Source organism: Amphibalanus amphitrite, unplaced genomic scaffold, assembly GCF_019059575.1.
Source record: "Amphibalanus amphitrite isolate SeventyFive unplaced genomic scaffold, NRLGWU_Aamphi_draft 000003F_arrow, whole genome shotgun sequence".
NCBI lineage: Eukaryota > Metazoa > Arthropoda > Thecostraca > Balanomorpha > Balanidae > Amphibalanus > Amphibalanus amphitrite.
In genome coordinates this window covers 738,175-760,037 of record NW_024881500.1, presented here as the reverse complement: position 1 = coordinate 760,037, position 21,863 = coordinate 738,175, and the positions used below count along the sequence as shown (strand labels likewise).

The 21,863-nt window shown below is 52.0% G+C and overlaps 3 protein-coding genes across 5 annotated transcripts in view; 1 reads left to right on the top strand and 2 right to left on the bottom strand.

Moving 5' to 3' along the window:
* The window catches only part of LOC122363290 (tetratricopeptide repeat protein 21B-like), a 35,951-nt gene that overhangs the window by 10,216 nt on the left and 3,872 nt on the right, over positions 1–21,863 (top strand). For all 3 annotated transcript variants that reach the window (XM_043332423.1, XM_043332589.1, XM_043332507.1), the window contains exons 10-22: positions 258–394; positions 14,000–14,180; positions 14,488–14,597; positions 14,802–14,931; positions 15,514–15,653; positions 16,011–16,204; positions 17,142–17,378; positions 17,781–17,931; positions 18,308–18,444; positions 18,815–18,950; positions 19,388–19,535; positions 20,812–20,974; positions 21,686–21,779. In XM_043332423.1, the coding sequence (XP_043188358.1) occupies positions 258–394; positions 14,000–14,180; positions 14,488–14,597; positions 14,802–14,931; positions 15,514–15,653; positions 16,011–16,204; positions 17,142–17,378; positions 17,781–17,931; positions 18,308–18,444; positions 18,815–18,950; positions 19,388–19,535; positions 20,812–20,974; positions 21,686–21,779 (1,958 nt within the window). The remainder of the gene's footprint in view (positions 1–257; positions 395–13,999; positions 14,181–14,487; positions 14,598–14,801; positions 14,932–15,513; positions 15,654–16,010; positions 16,205–17,141; positions 17,379–17,780; positions 17,932–18,307; positions 18,445–18,814; positions 18,951–19,387; positions 19,536–20,811; positions 20,975–21,685; positions 21,780–21,863) is intronic.
* LOC122363420 (cell surface glycoprotein 1-like) lies at positions 1,225–5,286 on the bottom strand. Its single transcript, XM_043332716.1, has 3 exons — positions 4,737–5,286; positions 2,444–4,375; positions 1,225–2,053 (listed from the first exon to the last, which is right to left on the bottom strand). Exons 1-3 carry the CDS (start codon positions 4,807–4,809, stop codon positions 1,872–1,874), a joined length of 2,187 nt encoding a protein of 728 aa, XP_043188651.1. The 5' UTR covers positions 4,810–5,286; the 3' UTR covers positions 1,225–1,871.
* On the bottom strand, positions 5,813–13,114 carry LOC122363486. Its single transcript, XM_043332841.1, has 4 exons — positions 12,805–13,114; positions 10,341–10,490; positions 6,771–7,031; positions 5,813–6,593 (listed from the first exon to the last, which is right to left on the bottom strand). The coding sequence occupies exons 1-4, from the start codon at positions 12,857–12,859 to the stop codon at positions 5,938–5,940; spliced, it is 1,122 nt and encodes a 373-aa protein (XP_043188776.1). The 5' UTR covers positions 12,860–13,114; the 3' UTR covers positions 5,813–5,937.

The following is a 21,863-nucleotide window of genomic DNA, read 5'->3' as shown; positions in this document are numbered from 1 at the left end:
TTTAAGAGCGTGATTGTTCAAACCAGCTCACTGGACATGTCAACGTTATGTCACATTTTTACTGTTTGCTGTTTTCATCATCATTCAGCCACAATTAGCATTTTAGACTCAATTGCTTTTTACAATCTCAATCTCACGGTTGTGAAATAACTATCAAAATGCACACTTTGACAGCAGCAGTAATAAATTGTTATTTCCATGCAGATTCCATATCCAGCTCAGCGTATGGTGATGTAATCGTGCTCGCTCTCCTGCAGGCCTTCTGAACGAGGCGATCGAGACGCACTTCCGCAGTTTTCGGACGCTGTCTCTGGGAGTGCAGTATCTGATCGCGCTCAATCCCGACTTCCTGCTACTGGTCGTCAAGGACTGCTTGCACTACGCGCCCACACAGGTCAGAGAGCAAACTGAGCGAACCGCCGGCACTACGCGCCCACACAGGTCAGGGTTCAGACAGCGGACAGCCTGCGCCCCACACAAGTCAGACAGAGAGTGGGCCGCACTGGCCAGAGGGCGGGCCAGGCGCCCACACAGGTCAGATGGAGAACTGAGCGAACCGCCGGCACTACGCGCCCACACAGGTCAGAGTTTAGATAGCGAACCGAACCGCCAGCGCCCGTACAGGTCAAACTAGGGCGAACTGAGCGAACCGACCGCACTACCTGCACCCACATAATTCAGACAGCGAGCGGCGTAGGCAGAAAATTTGGATTAGGATTCAGCAGAATAGGCAGAGCAGAATATACATTTAGGTACCATGATTTATCTCGTGAGGATGAAAGACTTGCTTCGAACAGATCACTATGATAGTCCTGAAAAATCTGACTGCTTGCATTCATTTTTAGCCTATCCCGGTGTATTTCGAGCGAGGTCAAGCATTTTTCGGGGTGGAAATGCCTACAGAATAGGCTCCAAGCTGACTTGACACGTTAACAGTTGCTAGAATTATTCCGCTAACGCTAAACCACAGGCGTCCGGACGCCCGGCCGGCCGGCTGGGCTGATGCAACGGCTCCTGGCAGGATGCTGGCCTCCGTAGCGGCGCGCTTGCTTTGGTCGGTGTGCTCTCTGAACTTCCTTTGTCACTGACCTTTGTCCTTTGACTGACCCACCGGGATATATGCGCATTGTGTGCGATATGTTCAACGAGGTGATGCAAATCGAGACGCTTTTTCAAAGTGAAGTTGCTGCATCTTTAGAAAAGCACATGTATGGAAATATGTGGTAATTTTCTGTCTATATTCAAAGCCATAACACGACACATATTGTTGTCTGTAGACACAGCGTCGAAGTGAGAGCGAGGTCAATTTGTGTGGCAGTTTTGGAGATTGAGACTGCTAGCCATTTTCTCAAACAATATGTCGTAGTTATCAAACAGCAGGTCATCAAAACAGCTTTATGCAAAAGTGAATTTCTGCATCATAGTCGGCTCCTTAGTCTTTTGAAATGACTCAGGTACATTAAGAAGAAACCTTTGCGCGCGCACCATACATTCTCAAAGCGGTCCCAGCATGCACTGTCATTAGCACGAAAATTTTAACTTTAGAGGCTCTGCAGGAAGTATGAACATTAGGATTCGTATACAGTAAAACCACAAAGCAAGAACACTGTGTACTCACACCTGCTGAATCATACCTTTCCAATCTGTAATTAAGCACGGGCTATTAAATACTGAAATATCAATCTTACCTACCGTCAAACAGACCTATTCGTACTCGGCTCTGGCAGTGGCTCGTACCCCGGCTTCACTCATATTCGCAGGGCTAGTCTACACGATATCAGCTTACCAGTTATAACTGATGCATCATTTTGGCTCCGCGACCTACTAGTATTCAGACGGTGGTTCTGTTCATCTCTTCTCCTACCAGAGAGTTACTCCTCCTCTGCCCCGGAGCCTTCAAAGGCGCCGTCCTCCGCCTCGCTCCCGCTCTCCGCTGGTTTGTCAACGTCCTCCAGTTCGTCCTCAGTCGCAGTTTCACCTGATTCAGAGCTCGGCTTCTTGGGCTTCTTTGGCGGCGGCACGTACTCCTCTGGAGACCTGCTCAGCGCCATCGCTGTGGACAAGACAAGAGGCGTGTGAGACATTAAGCATGCGCGGGTTTTTCGTGTCACAGAGGGAAGAACACGGAATGCTTCGATTGAGTGGGTTGTAGTATTATGTAGTAGTATGGATTGTAGTAAGGTAGACGAATATTTGACTACGGTAACCGAAAACTTGCAATGGTTCTGCCTGATTTACCATAATTGTAAAGAATTTGTGAAAATTGCCCACCTTTAGGCAAACTCAGGAGCCCAATCTGTACGGTTGTCTGAATATAGCAGTCATTACTTGAAAGTTGGCAGCCTAACTTATCTTATCGGCAAATAAACAATGCTTTGCTGAGGAATTTGGTATAGAACAATGGCTACGGCAGCTTGAGAATCATACTAATACCGCTACTCACGTCCAGTGTGGAACATGCCGTCCTCGAAGATCAGGTCGAAGCCGCCGGTAGAGGCCCGCGAGTAGCCTCCTCCGGTGCGCGAGCCTCCGGCAGTCGCCATGGCCACCGGCGGCCAGCCGTGTTGTCCGCCGGCGCGCGCCATGGCTCCGGAGCTGCGACCCAGTCCGGTCACCACCAGCGCGTCCCGGCCACCGAGCATGGAGACGGCCGGCCAGGGCCAGTCGGCCGAGAGCGGTGGCGAGCCGGCGCCGGCCGACTCCTCACTGGTGGCCATAGCCGTGGCCGGGCGGACGAACCGGCCGGCCGACCACCAGCCTCCCCCGCCCGAGCCGCCCGAGCCGCCGCCGGGCAGAGGCACCACGGCCGGCCGGTACCACTGCGAGTACAGCGGGTACCCGGCCGGCCGCGGCCACTGGCCCGACTGCTGTACCAGGTACACTCCCGAGCTGGGCACCTGACGCGGCGGGCCGCGGCTCTCTGTAGCCAGCGCGGGCCACGGCCAGCCGCTGGCGCCGGTAGGACCCCGCCCCGGACCCCTCCATGGTGCTGGGTACGCCGTGCGGTGCGTCCGGCCAGAGCGGCCGCCGTGCGACCAGGCTGAGCCGGCCGGCCAGCCGCCCGTCGTCCCCCACCGACCGGGAGCGACTGGCGACCGGCTGGGCGTGCTGTAGTACCCGGTGGAGCGCTGAGGGTAGCGACTCTGACGGGGATACGGCGCGAAGAAAGTCGGACTCGCTATCCGCTCCTGTGGTCCCTGCGCCGCGCCGTCCGCTGACTGGTCCTGACTAGGCATCTGACCGAATGTCGAGGGGTCTAGCTGTAAATCGGGGTCAGTGTCGGGTACGGTGTCGAATGTAGGCTGATCAGGGATGTCAGCTCCTAGCTGGTTCCAGAACTGGTCGAACACTGAGCTGCGGTCCTCCGGCTCGGTCTGCTGAGATGGGCCGAAATTCTGACCGAGCTGCGGCTGGAAGAAAAGCGGCCTCTGCTGGTCCGGATCTAGCGGGGGCAGAGGGGGCAGCAGCGGGTTGTTATCAGCCCCCGAAGGCACCGGTTCGACCCGTCGCGAGGCCGGCACTACTGGACTCCCGGCGGTGGCGGCCTTTTGTCCTCTTGGGCTCGGAGCGTGCTTCTCTCCCGACTCGACTGCGGGTGGTGACGCCTGCGCCGGGTCAGAGTGCTCATCTTTACCGTGAGCCGGTCTCGCACCGCGGTGTCGACCCGGCTCCGGCAGAAGACAGAAGATATGGGTGTCAGGGAACTGGAGCGGCTGCGGCTGACCGGCGACTCGAGTCTGACGACGACGTGGCACGACAGTCTCTTCTGCAGACACCGCCTCTTGGAGTCGAGCTGGCTGGGATTTATGTTCTGTGTGCGAGTTTTGAGTCTCGGCTGTCTGTCCTGGAGATACGTCTGAGAGCGATTCTGGTCCTGTGGCCAGTGTCTCCGGCTGTGCAGACGGCACTGGCTCTGCCTCCTCCGGCTGCTGAGAAAGACCGACAGTCTGACTGGTCGTACCGCCGGCATCTTGCTCCGGTGTCTGACCCTCTTCTGTGGCTGTCTTAGCCTTATTATCGCTCCGCGCTTCGGATATCCCTTGAACTCGCGGCAGTTTCAACATATCATCTGCAAACGGCCCGGGAAACGGTGCCAGCATACGACCGTTGAGAAGCAGTGACGGTGCCAGCCCTTTTTGGAGACCTCCGGCGGCCGGTGCCGAGCTGACGGGGCCGAGACCTCCGGCCGCCGACGGAGCCGAGCCGGAGGGAGGGCCGTCCCGGTACAGCCCGAATACGTCGGTGTCAGCCATCAGCTGGCTGTGCTGAGTGGCCAGAGCGGCGCCGGTCTGCTGCAGGAGACTGGGGTCCAGCTCGAACCCGGCGGCCGGCGCCAGCGACCCGTCTGTCTCCAGGTCGGCAGGCACAGTCACGGCTGCCGGTGGACGGTGGCGTCAGATGGTGTGACTAGAGTGGGTGGGGATCTACGGGATGGCGGTAGCACGAGACCCACCACACACACCGTCAAAGTTCAGCATCATACATCACCGGACTGGGGACCTGCTGTCTTAGTACGCCAAGTTCTGCAGGTATTTTAGGAATGTACATTTGGATAGACAACTCATTTTAGGATATCAATCGTCTGGTACAGGTTATGCAAGATTTATGTCATAAAGCAACATGTAACAACGCTATGGAAATATCGAATGCATAGCATCACATAATTCATCTCAAAGCAGTCATGCGCTCAAAGTCATTACACCGCACCCGCTATTAGCCACAGAAGCAACTCTTACCGACTGGGACAGCCGCTGCGGCGCTGACAGCGGCCAGGGCGGCCAGCAGCAGCAGCAGCCTGTTCACGGTCATCCTGAGTGTGTCGCGGCCGGCAGGCGCGCTGCGACTGCGCAGACTGCGGACCGCCGGCAGGGTCAGCTCTCTGCCGCCGTGACCGGCGCCGCGCCGCCTATCGTACCCGCATCCGCTCGGCCCGGGTCGCCGCGGAAGGCTGCGCAGCTGCGGCAGGGCCGTGCCGCTCGACGGAACGCATCCTGTCGAGGTTTTACGGGTCCAGAGTCGCGACTGGACTGTGGTTTGTGTGGGAGGTATCTGGGAGGCATCTGGACACAGGCGCTGTCCAATAGACAGGACTGGCTGTGGATTATTTAGAAGGACGCTTCAGGAGTACCTATGGTTAACAATGCGGCCATTTCCTTCGGATAATCCTGTGGAAATATTTTTTAAGCGTCTGCGGTCGCAAGGATTTAGGAGCAATGAGCTCCTAAATTTAGGATTTAGGAGCATGCGCGTTTAATATTTGACTTCGTATATCGGCAGTTGTGTACCTACCTCCATGATTGCACTTTTCAAAGGCTTTGCGTATTTCGTTCTTATGGTTATGTGCTGATAAGAAGCTTCTGCATCAATACTAAGCACTTGTGATGCTTAGTATTGATGCAGAAGCTTCTTAATGTCGAGAAATTGATGTAGGCCTGACATGTCGATTGTCGACCTAATGGCACTGTTGTCTGTCTTTCAATGGCTGAAATGCCATTATGCGAGATGAACTGCTTGTTTTATCTGCTTTCCGAACACCGTGCGCATGTTTTTGCTATGAATATCATTTTTTTCGCCATCTATTCCAGGGACGGGCAGCATTTATACATTTCTACAATGCACTAAGTGTCTTCGGTGCGTTCAGTGACTTTTTATCCCAGCTGGATTCTCGCGACACTTCAGCCCTCCGTAGTGCAACGGATTGCCTTAAAACCTGAACAACTATGTAAGTGGTATTTAGTATCTCAATTATAACCTGTTTAGTACACTCACATGATCACATTACCACCTGACCTTTTTCTGTGACAAAATTGCATATTACCGTTTGCAGTGTTTGTTTTATTTGACACAAGCGGTTATGAACTGGACGATTCGCACTTTTATATCTGTCACCGGCTTCGCCATGCAAGCAGCTACTTTTGTTACATGACATTACATATGTCAGGTACCGCCGCCGGCTGGCGCACAGCGCCAGAGGAAGAAATTGACGGCGTAGTCGCCGCGGTCGCAGTAGCAGGCGGCGAGGTGTGCCCGGAACGAGGCGCCTGACGGACAGGGCTCGTGGCACATCTGACTCTCCGCGTGATAGGTGAAGCCGCGCCGACACGCCGGTCGTCCGTCGCTGATCTGGGGCTGGGTGACGAGCACCAGGATCCCGCCGCCGCTGCGGCTGCCCGCGGTGGTAGCGGCGGCTGCCGCTGTAGATGTGGGTGCTGGTGTGGCTGTTGTTGCTGACTCTGGGGAAGGAGTCGTGGTGGTAGGTGCCGGCGAGGAAGTTGTAGTCCAAGCTGCGGTCGGACTTGCAGTCCAGGTCGCGGATGTCCACCATTGGGGGTGTGGCGTTGTGTCTCTATCTCTCGAGCCGTACCAGTCCGTCCAGACAGGAGCTGTGGGCTGAGCGGCCGGCGGCTCCAGGCCGGCCGGGATCCAGTGTCCTGTCGGTCCATCGCCGGCTGGAACCCAGTATCCTGGGCCTCCTGCAGTCCCGTATCCCGGGACCGATGGACTCCAGGGTCCTGGATCCGGTGCTGGTTGGTCCGCAGCGAGTCCAGGCAGCGGCCCGGGCCGCCGGGTGGGAAGCAGCATGTTCTTTATGCCTGTGGAAACGGATTGACATATTGTCGGTAATTGTGACAGTCCTGTATCACAGCTGTATTTTAACCTTCGGCTTCTACATATATTCATGAGGTGTTATAATAAAGGTTGGTACAAAGGTTATTTTACAAGTGATTCTTATTTCTGTCGCTCGTTGCACCCTTACCGTCTTGGCTTACCTCTCCCAAATTTGTCCAGTCCCCTCCAGATTTTGTGTAAGGTTCTTTTCTCACGGCCACCTCTCTGAAGCTGGTCATCGTGCGCCAAACCGTGTCCTCTGGGATCGAAGCTGTTCCACATGCTAGCTCTGTGTTCATTGTTTTCCGGTTCGTGATGCTGGTACTCCCGTCGCTGATGTTCATAATGATGAAGAATGATGGCTTCCTCAAAATTGTGGTCAGAAGCACTGTGCGGCAGGCTCGACGGAAGCGGAATCAACTCTGCAACAAAATAGACAACCATCAGTCGCATTGAAACCCTGTCCAGTATTCAGTCTCATTTGGTGGAAAACGAGCCCATTACCTATATCAGGGGCGGGCAAAGTCCGGCCCGCGGGCCGGATGCGGCCCGCCAAGCTCCGGCGTCCGGCCCGTGGCACACTGGTCGGAAACGCCCTTACGAGAGGCCACGGGCGATTCCGGAGTTTCGGATTATTTTTTATATAGATCGATTTGAAATTGATCAAATTATTATACTTAGGCCAAAAAAACTAATCCGGATGACCAAAAATAGCTGTAATCAGCCCCCGAAGATGGGGTATCCCAGAACTCGCAAACTGACGCGGAGCAAGAGGTTTCTTGAGCCGGATATTCAGAGTCTTATTGCTGATGGACACTAAATTGAAATCCCACATATTATGCATCAAAATGTTCGTTATGAAGTTGCCGACTGGTCAGTGCAAAATTTTTGGTATACTTTTTCCCTAACTAAGATGTACTATAGCTTTTTTATGAAGGCTCTCCTACAGTGATTCTGGAATATAACTGCAAAGTTTAGGTAAGAAAACAACAGGTAGTCCCATCTAGTTCCACTCTGATTTTTTGTGAGATGAAGTAGGATTTAAATTTACTCCAGGGGAACATAAAAGCTAACTGCGCATATTTGCGCAAAATTTGCAGGAGCCGCTCTTCCTACCCAACTACCGCCCGCCCCGCCCCAGTTTCGGCTCGGCCGCCGCGCACGGCTTACGCTGACCTGTGTGGCCTGCACGCATCCATGCGTAGTTGACTGGTCATTAAAAACAGATGCGCTTGAGTTTATGAATTTTGTGAAAAGCGCGTTTTATGTATGCATTTATGTATGTATTGACACCAAAAGCCTTCCACATATTGCGTGGCGATTACGGCTATTGACAACCATCACTCGGCTGAAGAAAGTGGAAATTGAAACCTTCGTGAATATAAGACGCTGCAAATATAGGACACCTGTCACTGACGTCGGGTTACCTTGGGCCGTCTTTTTACATTAGATCACAATTCCGGTATTTAACCCTGGCCGGACCGATTGGTTTTCTACATTGACCGGGGAGGGTTGGTACAACTCCCTCGCCGTTTCGCCTCTAATTGAGCTAGAGCCTCGCGGAAAAAAAGCAAGCTTGTGTGCCGTTATAAGACGCAAAAATTAGGTACTACCCGATTTTAAGGTCTTAGGTCAGCCAGTGACCTCTTAGGTCAGGTAAGTGCCACAAGGCACGGGCTCGGTTTTAGGTTAATTACTTTGCCAAAAATGGTCGCACTGCCGCGATTTTGGCATAATCGTGTTTGTCTAGCTCAGGCGCGTTGAATGCTATACTTGGTGTTCGGGTGAAGTCCGGCACAGGCCATTTTGCGTCCTTCGACGGCACAAGGGGGGGGGGGTGGTGGTACGACCCCCCTCGCGTTTGTCCCCTGATCGAGCTAGAGCCTCGCGGAAAAAGGAGCGTGTTGCCCGTCACGAGAGGAAGCCGATGATACCCAATTTTAAGGTCCTAGGTCATCGGGTGACCTTCCAGGTCAGGTCAATGACCCGAAAACCGGGAAAATCGGGACCTGTTAGAAAGTCGTAAATTGTGGCTGCTATGTGGTTTTCCGGGGTGCTGATCACGAATATCGTATTAGTTTTGATCAGAGATGATGTCTTTAAGCATTTAGACCAGGTCGGGTCAGGTCAGGTCAGGTCAACCGGTAGGGGTTGTGACGGGTATTCGTAATACGTGTCAACCGCCTCTGACAGCTTCGTAACATGTTACGAAGGCGCCAAAACTATTTCGTAAATGTTCAAATGGTTGCTAAATTAAAATTCAGCTAAAAAAACTAGCCTAGAACATGTAAAACTCGAAAAAGTGAACCGAGGTCACCCGAGGTCACCAAAGGTCAATGACCTGACCTGACCTTCACCTTGACACCCATCCTAATGTATGGGAGCAACATCAAATCACATGTTTAAACGTTTGAAACCACGAAAAGCTTGCAAACGCGCGGCTAATGCGAGCCGACATACGCCGAATCGCGATTTCGGCCAAACATGGTCACGGAAAAGAGGTCACAGGTCAAAGGTCATTGGGGTCAGGATCATGAAATTTTCAGGGTAGGTGTAAAATTGATCAATGCGAGGGTACTGAAAGTTTCGTCGCGATCGGCCGCTTTTACGCGAGTTATTCGCGAAAACCTTAGGGGGGGGGTTGCATCAACCCCCCTGTGCCGGCGAGGGTTAAGGTGTTAACCTCGGGTCAAGCTCAGGTCGGAGCCCAGGTCACGAAAATGGTTGACGGAGGTCATATCGCATATCATTCGATTCGGCAGGTCTTCCTGAGTCCAATGGTAGCTTTCCCGACTCTCTAGCTCCATCTGATCAGGAGTTATTGGCGAAAAACTTACATGGCCTTAGTGACGTCATAAATGACGTCACGCAAAGTCAACAATGCTAAAGTCAAGCACTGGACCTTGCAAGGAGTGCATGAAACCATTCCCGGTGCCCGAATAGCAGCTCCCAATTTCCCTTGTTGACTTAAAGTGGTGCTAGATCCTGTATTATACTCAATTATGACGTCATAACTTAGCAGATTCACGTCATATATTTAGTGCTTGACATCCAAATCATAGCTTACATATGACAGAGAAGGTATGCAAAGTTTTATGAAGTTTGCTTCACTAGTTGTGGAATAACAAGCAAAAAACTTTTGCGGAAAGGCCGCTGGCCTCTCGCTGGAGCGTTTCCGACCAGTGTGCGTGGCCTGGATAGGCAGCCAGCATTGCAATCCGGCCCGCGAGACCTATGATTCCTAGTGTGTGTGTGTGTGTGTGTGTGCACTGTGCATTTTACATAAGCAGACTTGATTTTTAGTATGGTTGTCATGGGTCAAAAGTCATTCGTTTGTAAGTGTTACTATAAGTATTTGTCTCTGTCTGAGCCAGTCATTGCCCGTCGTTGGTCAGTCGCGTCATAGCAACATAGCATCCATTGACCATTTAAGTCATTGCCAAACGAAACTCTGGCGAGCTTAGCACTCCGGCCCCCCAGTTGCTCACAAATGCAACACCCGGCCCGCGCTCCCAAAAGTTTGCCCGCCCCTGACCTATATGTTGTTATATTGGTTGGTTATAACAATTTTAATAGTTTTGATAATAAACGATGGTTAATTTATATCTATTTTATGCCGTGATAACTTGTCCATTGTCAAGAGTTAAGAACAATTTCTCGATTAAAATGGCATATGAGGCTCTATCATTTTTTGAGCTGCTATGAGAGGTGGCATATTCTTTGTACCTTACCTGGCTTTTCGGGATTCACTTTGTCGTAGCTTTGAACATGGAGTCTTCTGTCATTTTCCGAGGAGTTCTCATGGACCAAACCCGATCCAAAGCGTGGTTGAGGTGACGGGCTTAGTTCACTCCGAGCTGGTTTCAGACGCAGTGAAGCGGCTGAAAATACAGCGAAACCTCGGTTGGTATGCAGAGCTATATAGAACCATTGGCAAAGCCTGCTATGGAAGCCAGTTTTCTGAGATTTCCTTCACCCCACGATGGGATATATTTCTATTGCATGTCATTATGAGTAATAAGTGTTATATTAACCGAGCAACGTTAGCTGAAGGCCTATGTATTCTTTGTGCTGACTAGGATGGGCCATAGGCATTACCTATCAGGGGCGTAGGCAGGGGGGGGGCCACTGGGCCATGGCCCCCCCCCTTGGGCGCCGAAGGCGCCCTTTGCGATTGGAGGGCGCCGAAGGCGCCCTCCAATCGCAAATGCAATTGTGATATAATCGAATCGAAAAACAATCGCGACTGGAGGGCGCCCTCCAATCGCGAATGTGTTTACAGGGAAAATACGGATGGAGGGCGCCCTCGGAGGACGCCCATTCCAAATACGCCCTCCAAATACGGTTGGAGGGCTCCCTCGGGCGCCCTCCAACCACATTTGTAGGCTGTAGCTCTCTAAGCGTAACGGTGGTCGCCTATGTAAGCCGCTGTCCTGTAAATAAGCGCCCTCTCACCCGAAGGCGCCATCTCCTGTAGGTCGCCACCCTGCTACACATTGCCGCCCTTCTGCTGATCGGCGTCCTCATAATTATTGGCGCTCTCCTACCTATTGAGCCCTCATGTGAAATTTTGAAGGCCGCCTTTCTCCCTTTTGGCACCCTCTTGTTCAGTGCCGCCCTCCTACCTATTGGTTCCCTAGTCCTTCCTGTTGAATGCTAATCGGGGCCCTTCTCCTATTGGCGCCCTCGTGTAGATCGCCGCCCTCCTAACCACTGGCACCCTCCTGTTGATCACCGCCCTCCTATCCACTGGCACCTTCCTGTTGACCAGCGCCCTCCGCACAGACGCCCTCCTGTTCGTGTCATCCTCTTGAGCAAAGGCGCCCTCCTCACCATTGCCACCCCCATTTTAATCGTCACCCTTCCGCTCATTGGCGACTTCCAGTTGATGACCGCCCTCCCACCTATTGGCGACCTCTTGTTTATCGCCACCCTCCTATTGGTGCTCTCCTGTTCCTCGCCACCCTCTTACCTGGTGGCGCCCTCCTGTTGATTGTTGATCGGCGCCCTCCTACCTATTGGTGCCCTCCTGTTGATCGCTGCCCTTCTATCCATTGGCGCCCTCCTGCTGCTCGCCAACTTCCTACCTATCGGTGCCCTACTGTCGAAACTCGGGATGTTGATCGGGGCTCTTCTACCTATTAGTGCCCTCCTGTGGATCGCAGCCCTTCTACCTATTGGCAACATCCGTTGATCGCTGCCCTCCTATCATTTATTTACTCCTTTGGCATGCTTTTCAACTTAGTCGTTCTATTGCACATAGTTGATGTCTTGCCTGTGAAAACTGCCACAAATGAACGTGCATTCAGCACAATGAATGAAGTATCTATACCTACCAAAACTATCTACGCTCTACGATGCATAAAACACGTCTTTGGTCTTAACGGATTGATCCTACTTTACGTGCATCATGGCATCTATATGGATTACGATTAAGTATTGTCAACAGGTTCGGGCGCAACAGCAGGCATCTGAAGTTTCGGTGATTGAAACTGGTTATGTGGGTACACTGTATGCATCTGTGAGAAGGCTATGAAGGCTGGTCTGAGGTAATTTGGATGATGTTTACGCATCTCGCGCTCCGGTATCAATCCGATACGGTGATCTGGTGCGTAGATATGCCACCGCCAATAAACTTTTATACATCGACACCCATGAGCCAAGCTTTCTGTACAGTTTGTGTGGCAGCGGCCCGACCAAACCTTAGGTATTTTTTACACCTTCAAATTTGGTAAAAGAGCGAGAGGAGCTTTGAACAGTGATCGTATAAAAGGCGTGCCTAAAAAGCGGAGGAAAAGGTTGTTTTCAAAAATTTCGCGCGCCTTCGGCGCAGCATTTCAAGAACACTTGACCTTTTGTGACCTGGAGTATAAAGAATACACACGATGCAAAATCAATGCAGCACGACCTATACGAGGTTACGCAAAAAAAAAAAACTGGTGGCATGGTAAAAAACGCCTCCCAACCCCCCAACCCCCACTGAGCGATTTTTTATCTCGCGACCGTATGGCGCCCTCCTTGGGTGAGGTGGCGCCCTCCAAACCCTTGCCCCCCCCTTCGCGATTTTCTAAATACGCCGCTGTTACCTATTGCCGACTGCAGATTGGCTCGCAGTCCGCTGAAGCAGCCGAACGACGCGCCATTTTTCCTGTGTTTTCAAGTGAACAAGAGATCCCACATATTGGCACATCTCACCTGTGGCGCTGACGAACGCAGACACCGCTGCCAAGAGGATCACTTGACGAGTCATACTTGTGGCGGAAGTCCGCTCAATGTTGTGACCAAATTATGTCAACTCGGACGCACTCAAAGTGAGCTTCCAATCTAAGTCGGTTAGCTTGACTCTCTAAGCCTGATCCACTGAGCTTAGACCACTGAGTGAGTCTATGAGTTCCACTGAGTCCGCTGAGCCGGCGGTTCCCAGGGACCGCGTGGTCCGCTGTGCACCGTCGCCGCCGGCGCTGTCGATTATATGGAGTCGGCAGCTCCGGACGTCTGGTCCGCGTGGGTGACGGTATCGGCGACAGCTCACTGGAGAGAGGAGCTGGGGGAGGGGAGAGAGCGAGAGGAGGCGTGTGATGCTCCGACCCGCCAGCGGATGGAGTGATGATCTAACCACTGACTGCAGACTTTTTGTGGAGGAAGGGGGGGGGGGCTTGTCGTGGACACATGTCAGTGTGGTTTAGAGATGAAATCGAGCAATAGCAAGTGTTTGATTATAATGAATCCATGAACTGCGACTTGGCGCATGTGCTTTATGTGTCTTAAGTTGCTAAGGGAAGGTCATGCGCTGAAGCAGTTGCAAGTGGTTAATCTTTAATGGAAGATCATGAGCTGAAGCAGTTGCAAGTGGACAATCTTGTTTGGCGACGAACTTTGCCTATACAAGGACTAGTGCGCTAATACTGCGGGGGCGTGCTTCTAGTTTGCACGGACCGCCGTCTAGTGACTAAGTGGCCATCGGTGTCCCCAAAATATCGCCGTTATCGTCCACGTGACCATAGGGAATGACGCATGAAGTGGGCCACATCCTGAGCGCCGATCAGCTCAAACATGTTTCACAGCTTCAGCACTGACGAGTCAATGCTAGAGCTAGTGAAAAGCGGCATGTTCTGCGCCACACAGCAGACGTGGGTGGACGATGTGGTGTCGCATCGTTTGCACTGACCACCAGAGCATTGACCTCAGGTGACTCATTGTAGTTCACCGTCTTACGCTGCGTTGGTCTCTGGGCTTAGTTCGTGTCTGATTTCTAAGCCTGAATTATGTCCCTATTTGAAGGCTAGGGCTGGTGATGGTCACTGGTCACGATAGCCTAGACTAGTTTGTGAGTATTGTTTGGTGTCAGTGATCTTAGTCATGACTCACGCACTGTGTTCCTCGGTTCCAGCCGGTGCCACTGGGCTCCGCCATCCCAGTCTCTCTGAAGCGAGCCATCACGGTACTGGAACCGGTGACCAAGTCATGTCCGGGCCTGCTGGAGGCACTCTACCTGATGGCCAAGGCCAAGTATCTGAGCGGCGACGCCAAGGCGGCGGCCAGCACACTCAAACACTGCATCGATCACGTCGGTACGTGTCATGCAAGGATATGTGTAGTTGTTATGACCCTGTGAGGAGATTTGGTGGGTGAAGGATGTGGCTTCATAAGTTTTATTAGATGCATGCTTGAGTTTGTTTCGAAAAGTGTGATTTTCACAGTTAAAGTCTTGTTGCGTTTCATCGGTTCTCTGAAGAAGGTGATTTAAGTTTGAGCCGTTATTTTGTATCGAAAGTGGTGTTGTGACGGTGTTGTTCCCGTCACTTTTTTGTGGGTTTCGCTGAGTGAGTGGATCAGTGTTGACTGTTGAGTGACGTTCCAATTGACGGCTCATTACAGACCAGTCGTATGCGGACGCCCATCTGCTGAACGCCCAGATCCAGCTTCACCAGGGCTTCTTCAAGCAGGCATCCCAGTCGCTGGAGCTGGGACTTAGCTACAACTTTGAGGTAAGTGCCGTCCACGCAGGAATGCTGCTCTAGGCTTTATAAGCATCACCAAATATCACTTGGTGTGCCGATAACTGCGACCTACGGTGTTTTATGTTCATTCATGTTTGAACGAACTTTTACCCATTTCCGTCTAAAGTCGCTACCAGATTATCACTATCGAGTTGCATGCTCTCTTGTCTGACACCAGTTTCTGGTCTGCAGATCAAGGACCACCCGCTGTTTCATCTGATCCGGGCCCGCATTCAGAAGCGGGAGAAGCAGGCTCAGGAGGCCATACAGACGCTTCACACGGCTATTCAGCTGGCAGGTCTCACCTCTCGGCTGGTCAAAGGTGCGGAGACTCGAGAGCGGTTCGGTCATTATCGGGGGACCTGGGACCTCTCGGCTGGTCAAAGGTGCGGAGACTCGAGCCGTGGGGTCATTATCGGGGGACCTGGGACCGCTGGAGTGGTCAAAGGTGCAGAAACTCGAGCGGTGGGGTTATTATCGGGGACCTGGGACCTCTCGGCAGGTCAGAGCTGATGGGGCTGTAGCAGCCGGGTCATGGTGGGTTCGGGGAGCTGGTGGGTTCAGCCGGTTCGGCGGGGGGGGGGGGGGGGGAAGCTGTGTACAGTGTGCGCCGACCGATGGGGATTATGTGCTGTCGAAATTTCGAACAGCGATGATGGGCGTTGGTATAGAAGTGTACTTGTGAAGGTGTGGATACCCAAGTCATGAAATTTAGGAAACGCGTCGAAATTTTTTCACGTGTTATGCTCTTTTACATTCGTATGAGCACCCATGCTTTGTTTAAAAGAGGAAATAAGTCTGAGCAGCTGCTTGTCACTTGCATGCCACAATTCTTGACAAAGTCATGTTATGACGCATTGATCTGACTCATTCAATTAACCCCGTGTCCTTGCCGTCCGTTCAGGCTCCACGCCAAAGAGCAAGATCGACGTGAACGACAATGACAAGGTGTCGATCTACCTGGAGCTGGCCGACGCCTACCGGATGGCCAACCAGGAGGCCGACGCTAAACAGGTCATGGAAGAGGCCACGCTCATGTTCAAGGTGAGACCGACAGGTAGAGGCATGGTTGGGCTATTACGAGATGTGCTAGGAAGACTTATTTGTTGACTATGGGAGCTAATATCGCGTGCGCTTATGCGTTCTCTTGTTCTGCGTCGTGTGAAAACGTCATTAAAAATGTATTTGCACGTGAACTGTTGTACATTCGGTTTCGGTAATGTCTGTGAACATTTCTCGTGTCTTCCTGAGTGGCCTCCTTTGTGCTGTCGCTCATTCTTCCCTCCTTCTGGTCTTTTGCTGACCGGTGTTTTTCGATAACTCCAAACATCAACACCCTCGCTCCACATTGCCCTCTCACCATGCCCGTTGCCCCTCTCACCCCTCCTTTACTCTGCCTAGGGTACCGGCGAGGAGGTGCGTATCATCGTGGCCAACGCCGACCTGCTGCTGGCCCGTAACGAGGTGTCGGCGGCGCTGGGCAGCCTGCGTAACATCACGCCGGACCAGCCCTACTACCTGCAGTCGCGCGAGAAGATGGCCGAGATCTACTTCGACTATCTCAAGGACCGGCGCATGTATGCCGCCATGTATAAGTGAGTGGTGGCCGGCGGGAGGGACTGCTGGGGGGAGGTTGGAGGGGCTGCTCACAGGGAGGTATTGGTGGGTAACGATGTTAGGAGTATCCACATCTACATGTTTGAGTATCCACATTCCAGAGATTCTCTGGAATATGCCTCGGGTATTGTGTTTGAAGTGACTTTTTGCTTGAAACACTCGCTCAGATCCAGATACCTACGTAGGAAAAATAAACAGAGAATCGTGGACTTCACGATTGTGAAGTGAACGCCGGTGTGGCGTTGTCTGTTAACTCCTGCTGTCATTTCGACATCGACTATTGTTGTTCGATTACCTCCAGTATTTTTTTTCATGATGTTGATGATTATTGAAAAAACACGGTGTACAGTTTCTTATCTGATTTTTTGCTGCTCCCGGTCTACGATCTATTTTTAGAATGGGTATTTGTTCATAGAAAAAAAAAACTTTTTAAGGCAAAGCAGCGGCTAGACATTATCTAGCAAACAAAAGAGACCTGCCTCGTCCTGTCTCGAATCTGAAGCAGCTTGCCGTGACTCGGTCGCAGCTTGGCTCGCTGGCCCATGATAGGAGTGGATGTGAGTGGGTGAGCAGAGCTGATGGCTGAGTCATCACCGCCCGCACGGCGAACTGTGTCAATTGAGTGTAACAACAGCGGATGCAGCGGGCGCGTCATGACACTGATTTTATGACGCGTTCACTTTACGAGGGAAATATCGTCATGGGCAGTTATGCTTCGTTCACCAGGCTGCTTTACGTCACATGTCCGGCACAAACTGTTGGACAATCTGTTCTGACCAAACGGTCCCTCTTCGATATGATGGTTCTTTCTGCGTACAAAAACCCACCGCACAAAGGCCGCGCGTCCCCCCCCCCCCATTCCAGCACGCTTCATAGTCATACAACACTGTATCACGATGTGCCCCAATTGTACAGGGAGATTGTGGACCAGATTCCAACGCCGGCCTCCTACCTGATGCTCGGCGACGCCTACATGACTATCCTAGAGCCGGACAAGGCCATCGAGGTGTACGAGTCCGCCCTGAAGCGCAACCCGCGCGACCACGATCTGGCCCTGAAGATGGGCCGCGCCCTGGTCAAGACGCACCACTACGGAAAGGCGATCAACTACTACAAGGAGGCCATCAAAGTCGGCGAGGATAACAACTTGCGGTGGGTGGGACGGTAAAGAGGACGGGACAGGGCTTATTCTGAGGGTCTGGCTATATTTTGGACTGAGATGAAATTAATGATAATTGTCTTCCGTTTTCAGAGTTGTCAGGGCTCCCATACCTCAGTTATCGATGGCCATGTCTCTCTGACTGAAATGGAGGACTTAGTAGATCGTGGTAGAGTGTGAAGGGCCTGGTGCAGGGGTAGGAGAAGACTCGCACGCAAAGTCAATGCACTTGCATTACTGCCGTTGGTCAATGGTCAACCGTGACACTGCGCATTTAGTCTAATTAAACTTTGAAGAAGGACCCATACAGAAGCTTCGCCAAACAGTCACTAAATGTTCGTCGACTATGTGACTGCGCTGCTTATGGCGCCTTTTTACCGCTCCGTGTCGTTCAGGTACGACATGGCGGAGCTGCAGATGCGGATGCGTCAGTACGACAAGGCTGAGAAGACAGTGGTACAGGCCATGGAGAAGATCAGGGGTGAGGACAACAGCAGCCTGGCCAGCCTCATCATGCAGGCGCAGCTGCTCAAGCTTCTCGCAAAGGTATCTCGATGACACGAAGTTGATAAATCGACTCGATCTGTTTAGTCTGTAAATGTCGGGCAGTGGGTTGTAGACATGTCTTTAAATTCGGTGTTCTCTCTCCGCCGTTAGTGTTCTGCTGAGCGTGCTATGGATTGAATGGGTAGCAGTATTAACGTGCAAATCATCGTGGTTGATACAGTGAGTTTATTTGTAACCAGATCGATAAATAGCTCATCCCCACTTACACGCCCGGTCCAAGATGCTCCTCCTTACTCCCCTTAGCTCTCTACTATGCCTCCTAGAAACTCCTTTGTCCATCAAATTCATGACATTTCCTCCCTGCCAATACTACAATAATACAATACACTACTAACTCACCCACTCTCCTATTCAGATCCATGACCTGGTGGGCGACGTGAACAAGTCGATCGGCACGCTCAAAGAAGCTAATGAGGTGCAGGTGCGCGTGCTCAAACGGGTACAGATGGAGCAGCCGGACTCAGTGGCTGAACACAAGGCCCGCGCGACCGAGTGAGTGATCGGACACTGGAGCTGGGTACCTGGGGACTTGATCAATGGAGGTTTGTGGGTGGAGTGGATGCATGCTTCGCTCAGGAGATGGTGTTGTTCATTTAGATTTTGATGTTGGTTTCGGTACGTTGATTATCATCTTACGAATATGTGTTGACAAAAAATTATTTAATTGTTCCTTTTCGTACGGCCTTGGCGGTGATCAAACGCCCTCTTTTGCGATAATTGAATAGCAGCTGTCTGTAAGATGGCGGTTTAACTTCTCCCCTGCTTATTCCCTCGTTAGTCAGATATGGCTATCGCAGACTCGTTTATGTTCCCGCATCACCCCACACCTACCCCGTGACTGAAACTTTCCCTGCGGCCGTAGGATCTGCTGCACCATGTCGGAGCGTTACCAGAGCCAGCGCAACTACGAACAGGCCATCAAGTACTACCAGGAGGCGCTGCAGCACCAGCCCGACGACGCCAATGCGCTTCTGGCGCTGGCCCGGCTCTACATGCAGGTAAGGATGGCGTGGGGGTGAGTAGTAGGATGTCGACTGGCCGGGGTTAAGTAGGGGCTGGCCGGCTGGCTGTAAAGCTGATAGTGGAGTTTTGCGTGTGGGTTATAAGCATTGAAGCGCGTGATCGGTGCACATTTCGTTGTCTCGGCTACCGGCTGACGTGGGTAGCCCCAATACAATCAGGAAAAGTGTGTGATTCCGTTCAAGTAGTGTTTGCCAGCATATCAGAAGAAACATGCACATACATCGCAGTTATAGAATACGACATCGCAGTTAGAGAATTGATCCTTCAACGGTAAATGTCTACTGTACCCTCCTGGTTGTTGCCATTACTAAACGGATGACGTGTGACTGTGAATTTACGGTCCTCCCTGGCCACCAATGTCACATTACGAGAGCTGACCTGACCTGACGTGCGACCATCCCTCCGTCCACAGACGGGTGACCTGGACCAGTGCCAGTACACGTGTATGACCTTGCTGCGCCTGGACAAGGAGAACGACCTGGCCACCGTGATGATGGCAGATCTGAGCTTCAGACGAAACGACTACGAGACGGCCATGTTCCACTTCCAGGAGCTGCTCAGTGAGTTGGATGATGGGTATGCGGAGAGCGAGGCTAGACGGTCTTGTGAAACTGAGTAGACCAGTCAATGGTTCACGTGACATGTGAGTGAGATCAAATGCCTTTGGGAGATATCCCATAACTAAGAGATCACTCATAACTAAGAACTACTCTATCCATGGTGAAGCGTTAAGAACATCTGACAGCATCAAATACCTAGGCCTTGACATCGACAGCAAACTGTCATGGGAGAAACAGGTCAACAACATCAGTAGGAAGGCATCGAACACCCTGGCTTTTCTAAGAAGAAACATCTCACACTGTCCGCTCAAGATTCGTCTAACAGCGTACAAGACGCTGATCAGACCCCAGCTTGAATACGCAGCAACAGTGTGGGACAACTCTGTGAAGGCTCGTGTGTCAGCTGTTGAATCTGTACAGCGTCGAGCAGCACGATTCATCACAGGAGACTACGATCGACGAAGCAGCGTCACAAACATGCTGAATGCGCTGAGTCTGGATTCCCTGAGGAGTCGAAGACAGCGTGCAAAACTGACGAACCTCTACCGCGCATCACACAACCTGATGGATATTCCAACTGTTCTTCTTAAGCCCACCCAAAGAAGAACAAGAGGACATAACCACAGGTTCCTACTGCCAGCAAGTCGCGTTAAATGCTACCAAGACTCTTTTTACCCATCAACCATCAGCCTCTGGAACAATCTCCCACAGGAAACTGCGGGTGCCACCTCTCTCGACTCATTCAAGGCTGCTTTGGCCAGCCGTCAGTTCTGACTGACCGATATCTACAAAACGCAAGAAACGACTAGGTACCCTTATGACTTTTGTTGCATTATTACATTTGTTTCAATGTGTTACTCACCCCTTTGTCAAAGTAAGGCATTAAGCAGTCCCAATGTCGCATGATGTGATGCTGTGCGTGTGTGTCTGACCTCTTTGACTTACCCCGAACCTGTGCGTAAATGCTCGATAGAGCCCGGCACAATAAAGGGAGAGAGAGAGAGGGAGATACGTGCTTGACTCACAGGAGACTTGACGTTATTCTTGGTACGCTGTAGGAAGTTTGGAGCGCATGAGCATGTGTACTGTGTAGTGTGTAGCCTTCTAACAATTTTCTAACGAGCACTGCAACTATAATACGGTTTCAGCTTATCTAAGGTCGTTTCGTTTTTTTTTTGTTTTTTTTTTTTTTTGCCGATGCGGTGGAGTTATAGCTGACAAATGACAAATTACGCAAACTCCCACTGAACCTCACCCGTCCTTGCGTGTCGGACAGCGCGCCGTCCGGACTATTTCGCCGCGCTGGCGCGCCTGGTGGAGGTGATGCGACGCACCGGCCACCTGGAGAAGGTGCCCGACTACCTGGAAAAGGCCGAGAAAGCCAGCCAGCGCGGCACCACAGAGCCCGGCCTGGCCTTCTGCAAGGCGCTCTATGAATGGTGCGTGGGGAACCGGGGATTTGTCATGACACTGGTGGTATTTGGGTGCCATGTTTTGGAGCGGTTTGGTGATGGCTTCTTGTGAAATCGATGAGTTTGTGTCCTGGAGTTGACGTACTCTAAGCTGACTCAGTTTCCTATCGTCCTGACCGGAGCTTAGAACGAAAGCTGAACTAAACTCCAGAATTTAACCGAGGTGTTTGTGGTGCGTTAGCTTTGTGTCCCTAACCTGGTACTGGTTTATGATTCGTCGCTATTGCCTTTCCTTTTAGCCTGTGAAATCTTTTTTTTGTTGGGTTAGGCCCTTTCGGTCTGGCAAGACCATTTCAGAGCCGGGAGGATGATAGGATATAGGGGGAGACATTGGTCTGGGCAGGCACCCTAGTGAGTCGCCGGGGCTGAGCCCGTCCAGAGGACAGGCCACCCAGCCCCAAGGCACTCACTGCACTCGGCTACGGGGTGCGCTCCCTCGGGAGCAGCGATGCCGCTCCAAGGGAGCAGCCCGCATGAGATAAAGTTGCCTGTCCAGCCCGGAGGGGGTTGCGGCGTGGAGGAGAAGGATTTCAGTATCCTGAGGATATAAGCACCTAATACCTCACAGGTGGTGCCTGTGAAATCTGGACATAACCTAATATAATCTGGACATAACCTGGACATAACATAGGCACAAACTTTGGTAGACTTTTAAAATGCTCTGTTTGCGCTCGCCAGGTATTCGAGCAACCCGAACGGTGCTCTGAAGTACTTCAACCAGGCCCGACGCGACCCCGAGTGGGGCCAGCGGGCCATCTACCACATGATCAACGTGAGTTTACCCAGAGTAGCTTACCAGCGCATGTGGGTTACGGGGACCCGGTGGGATCCTAGTGTAGTTTGTCTCCCTGCCTCC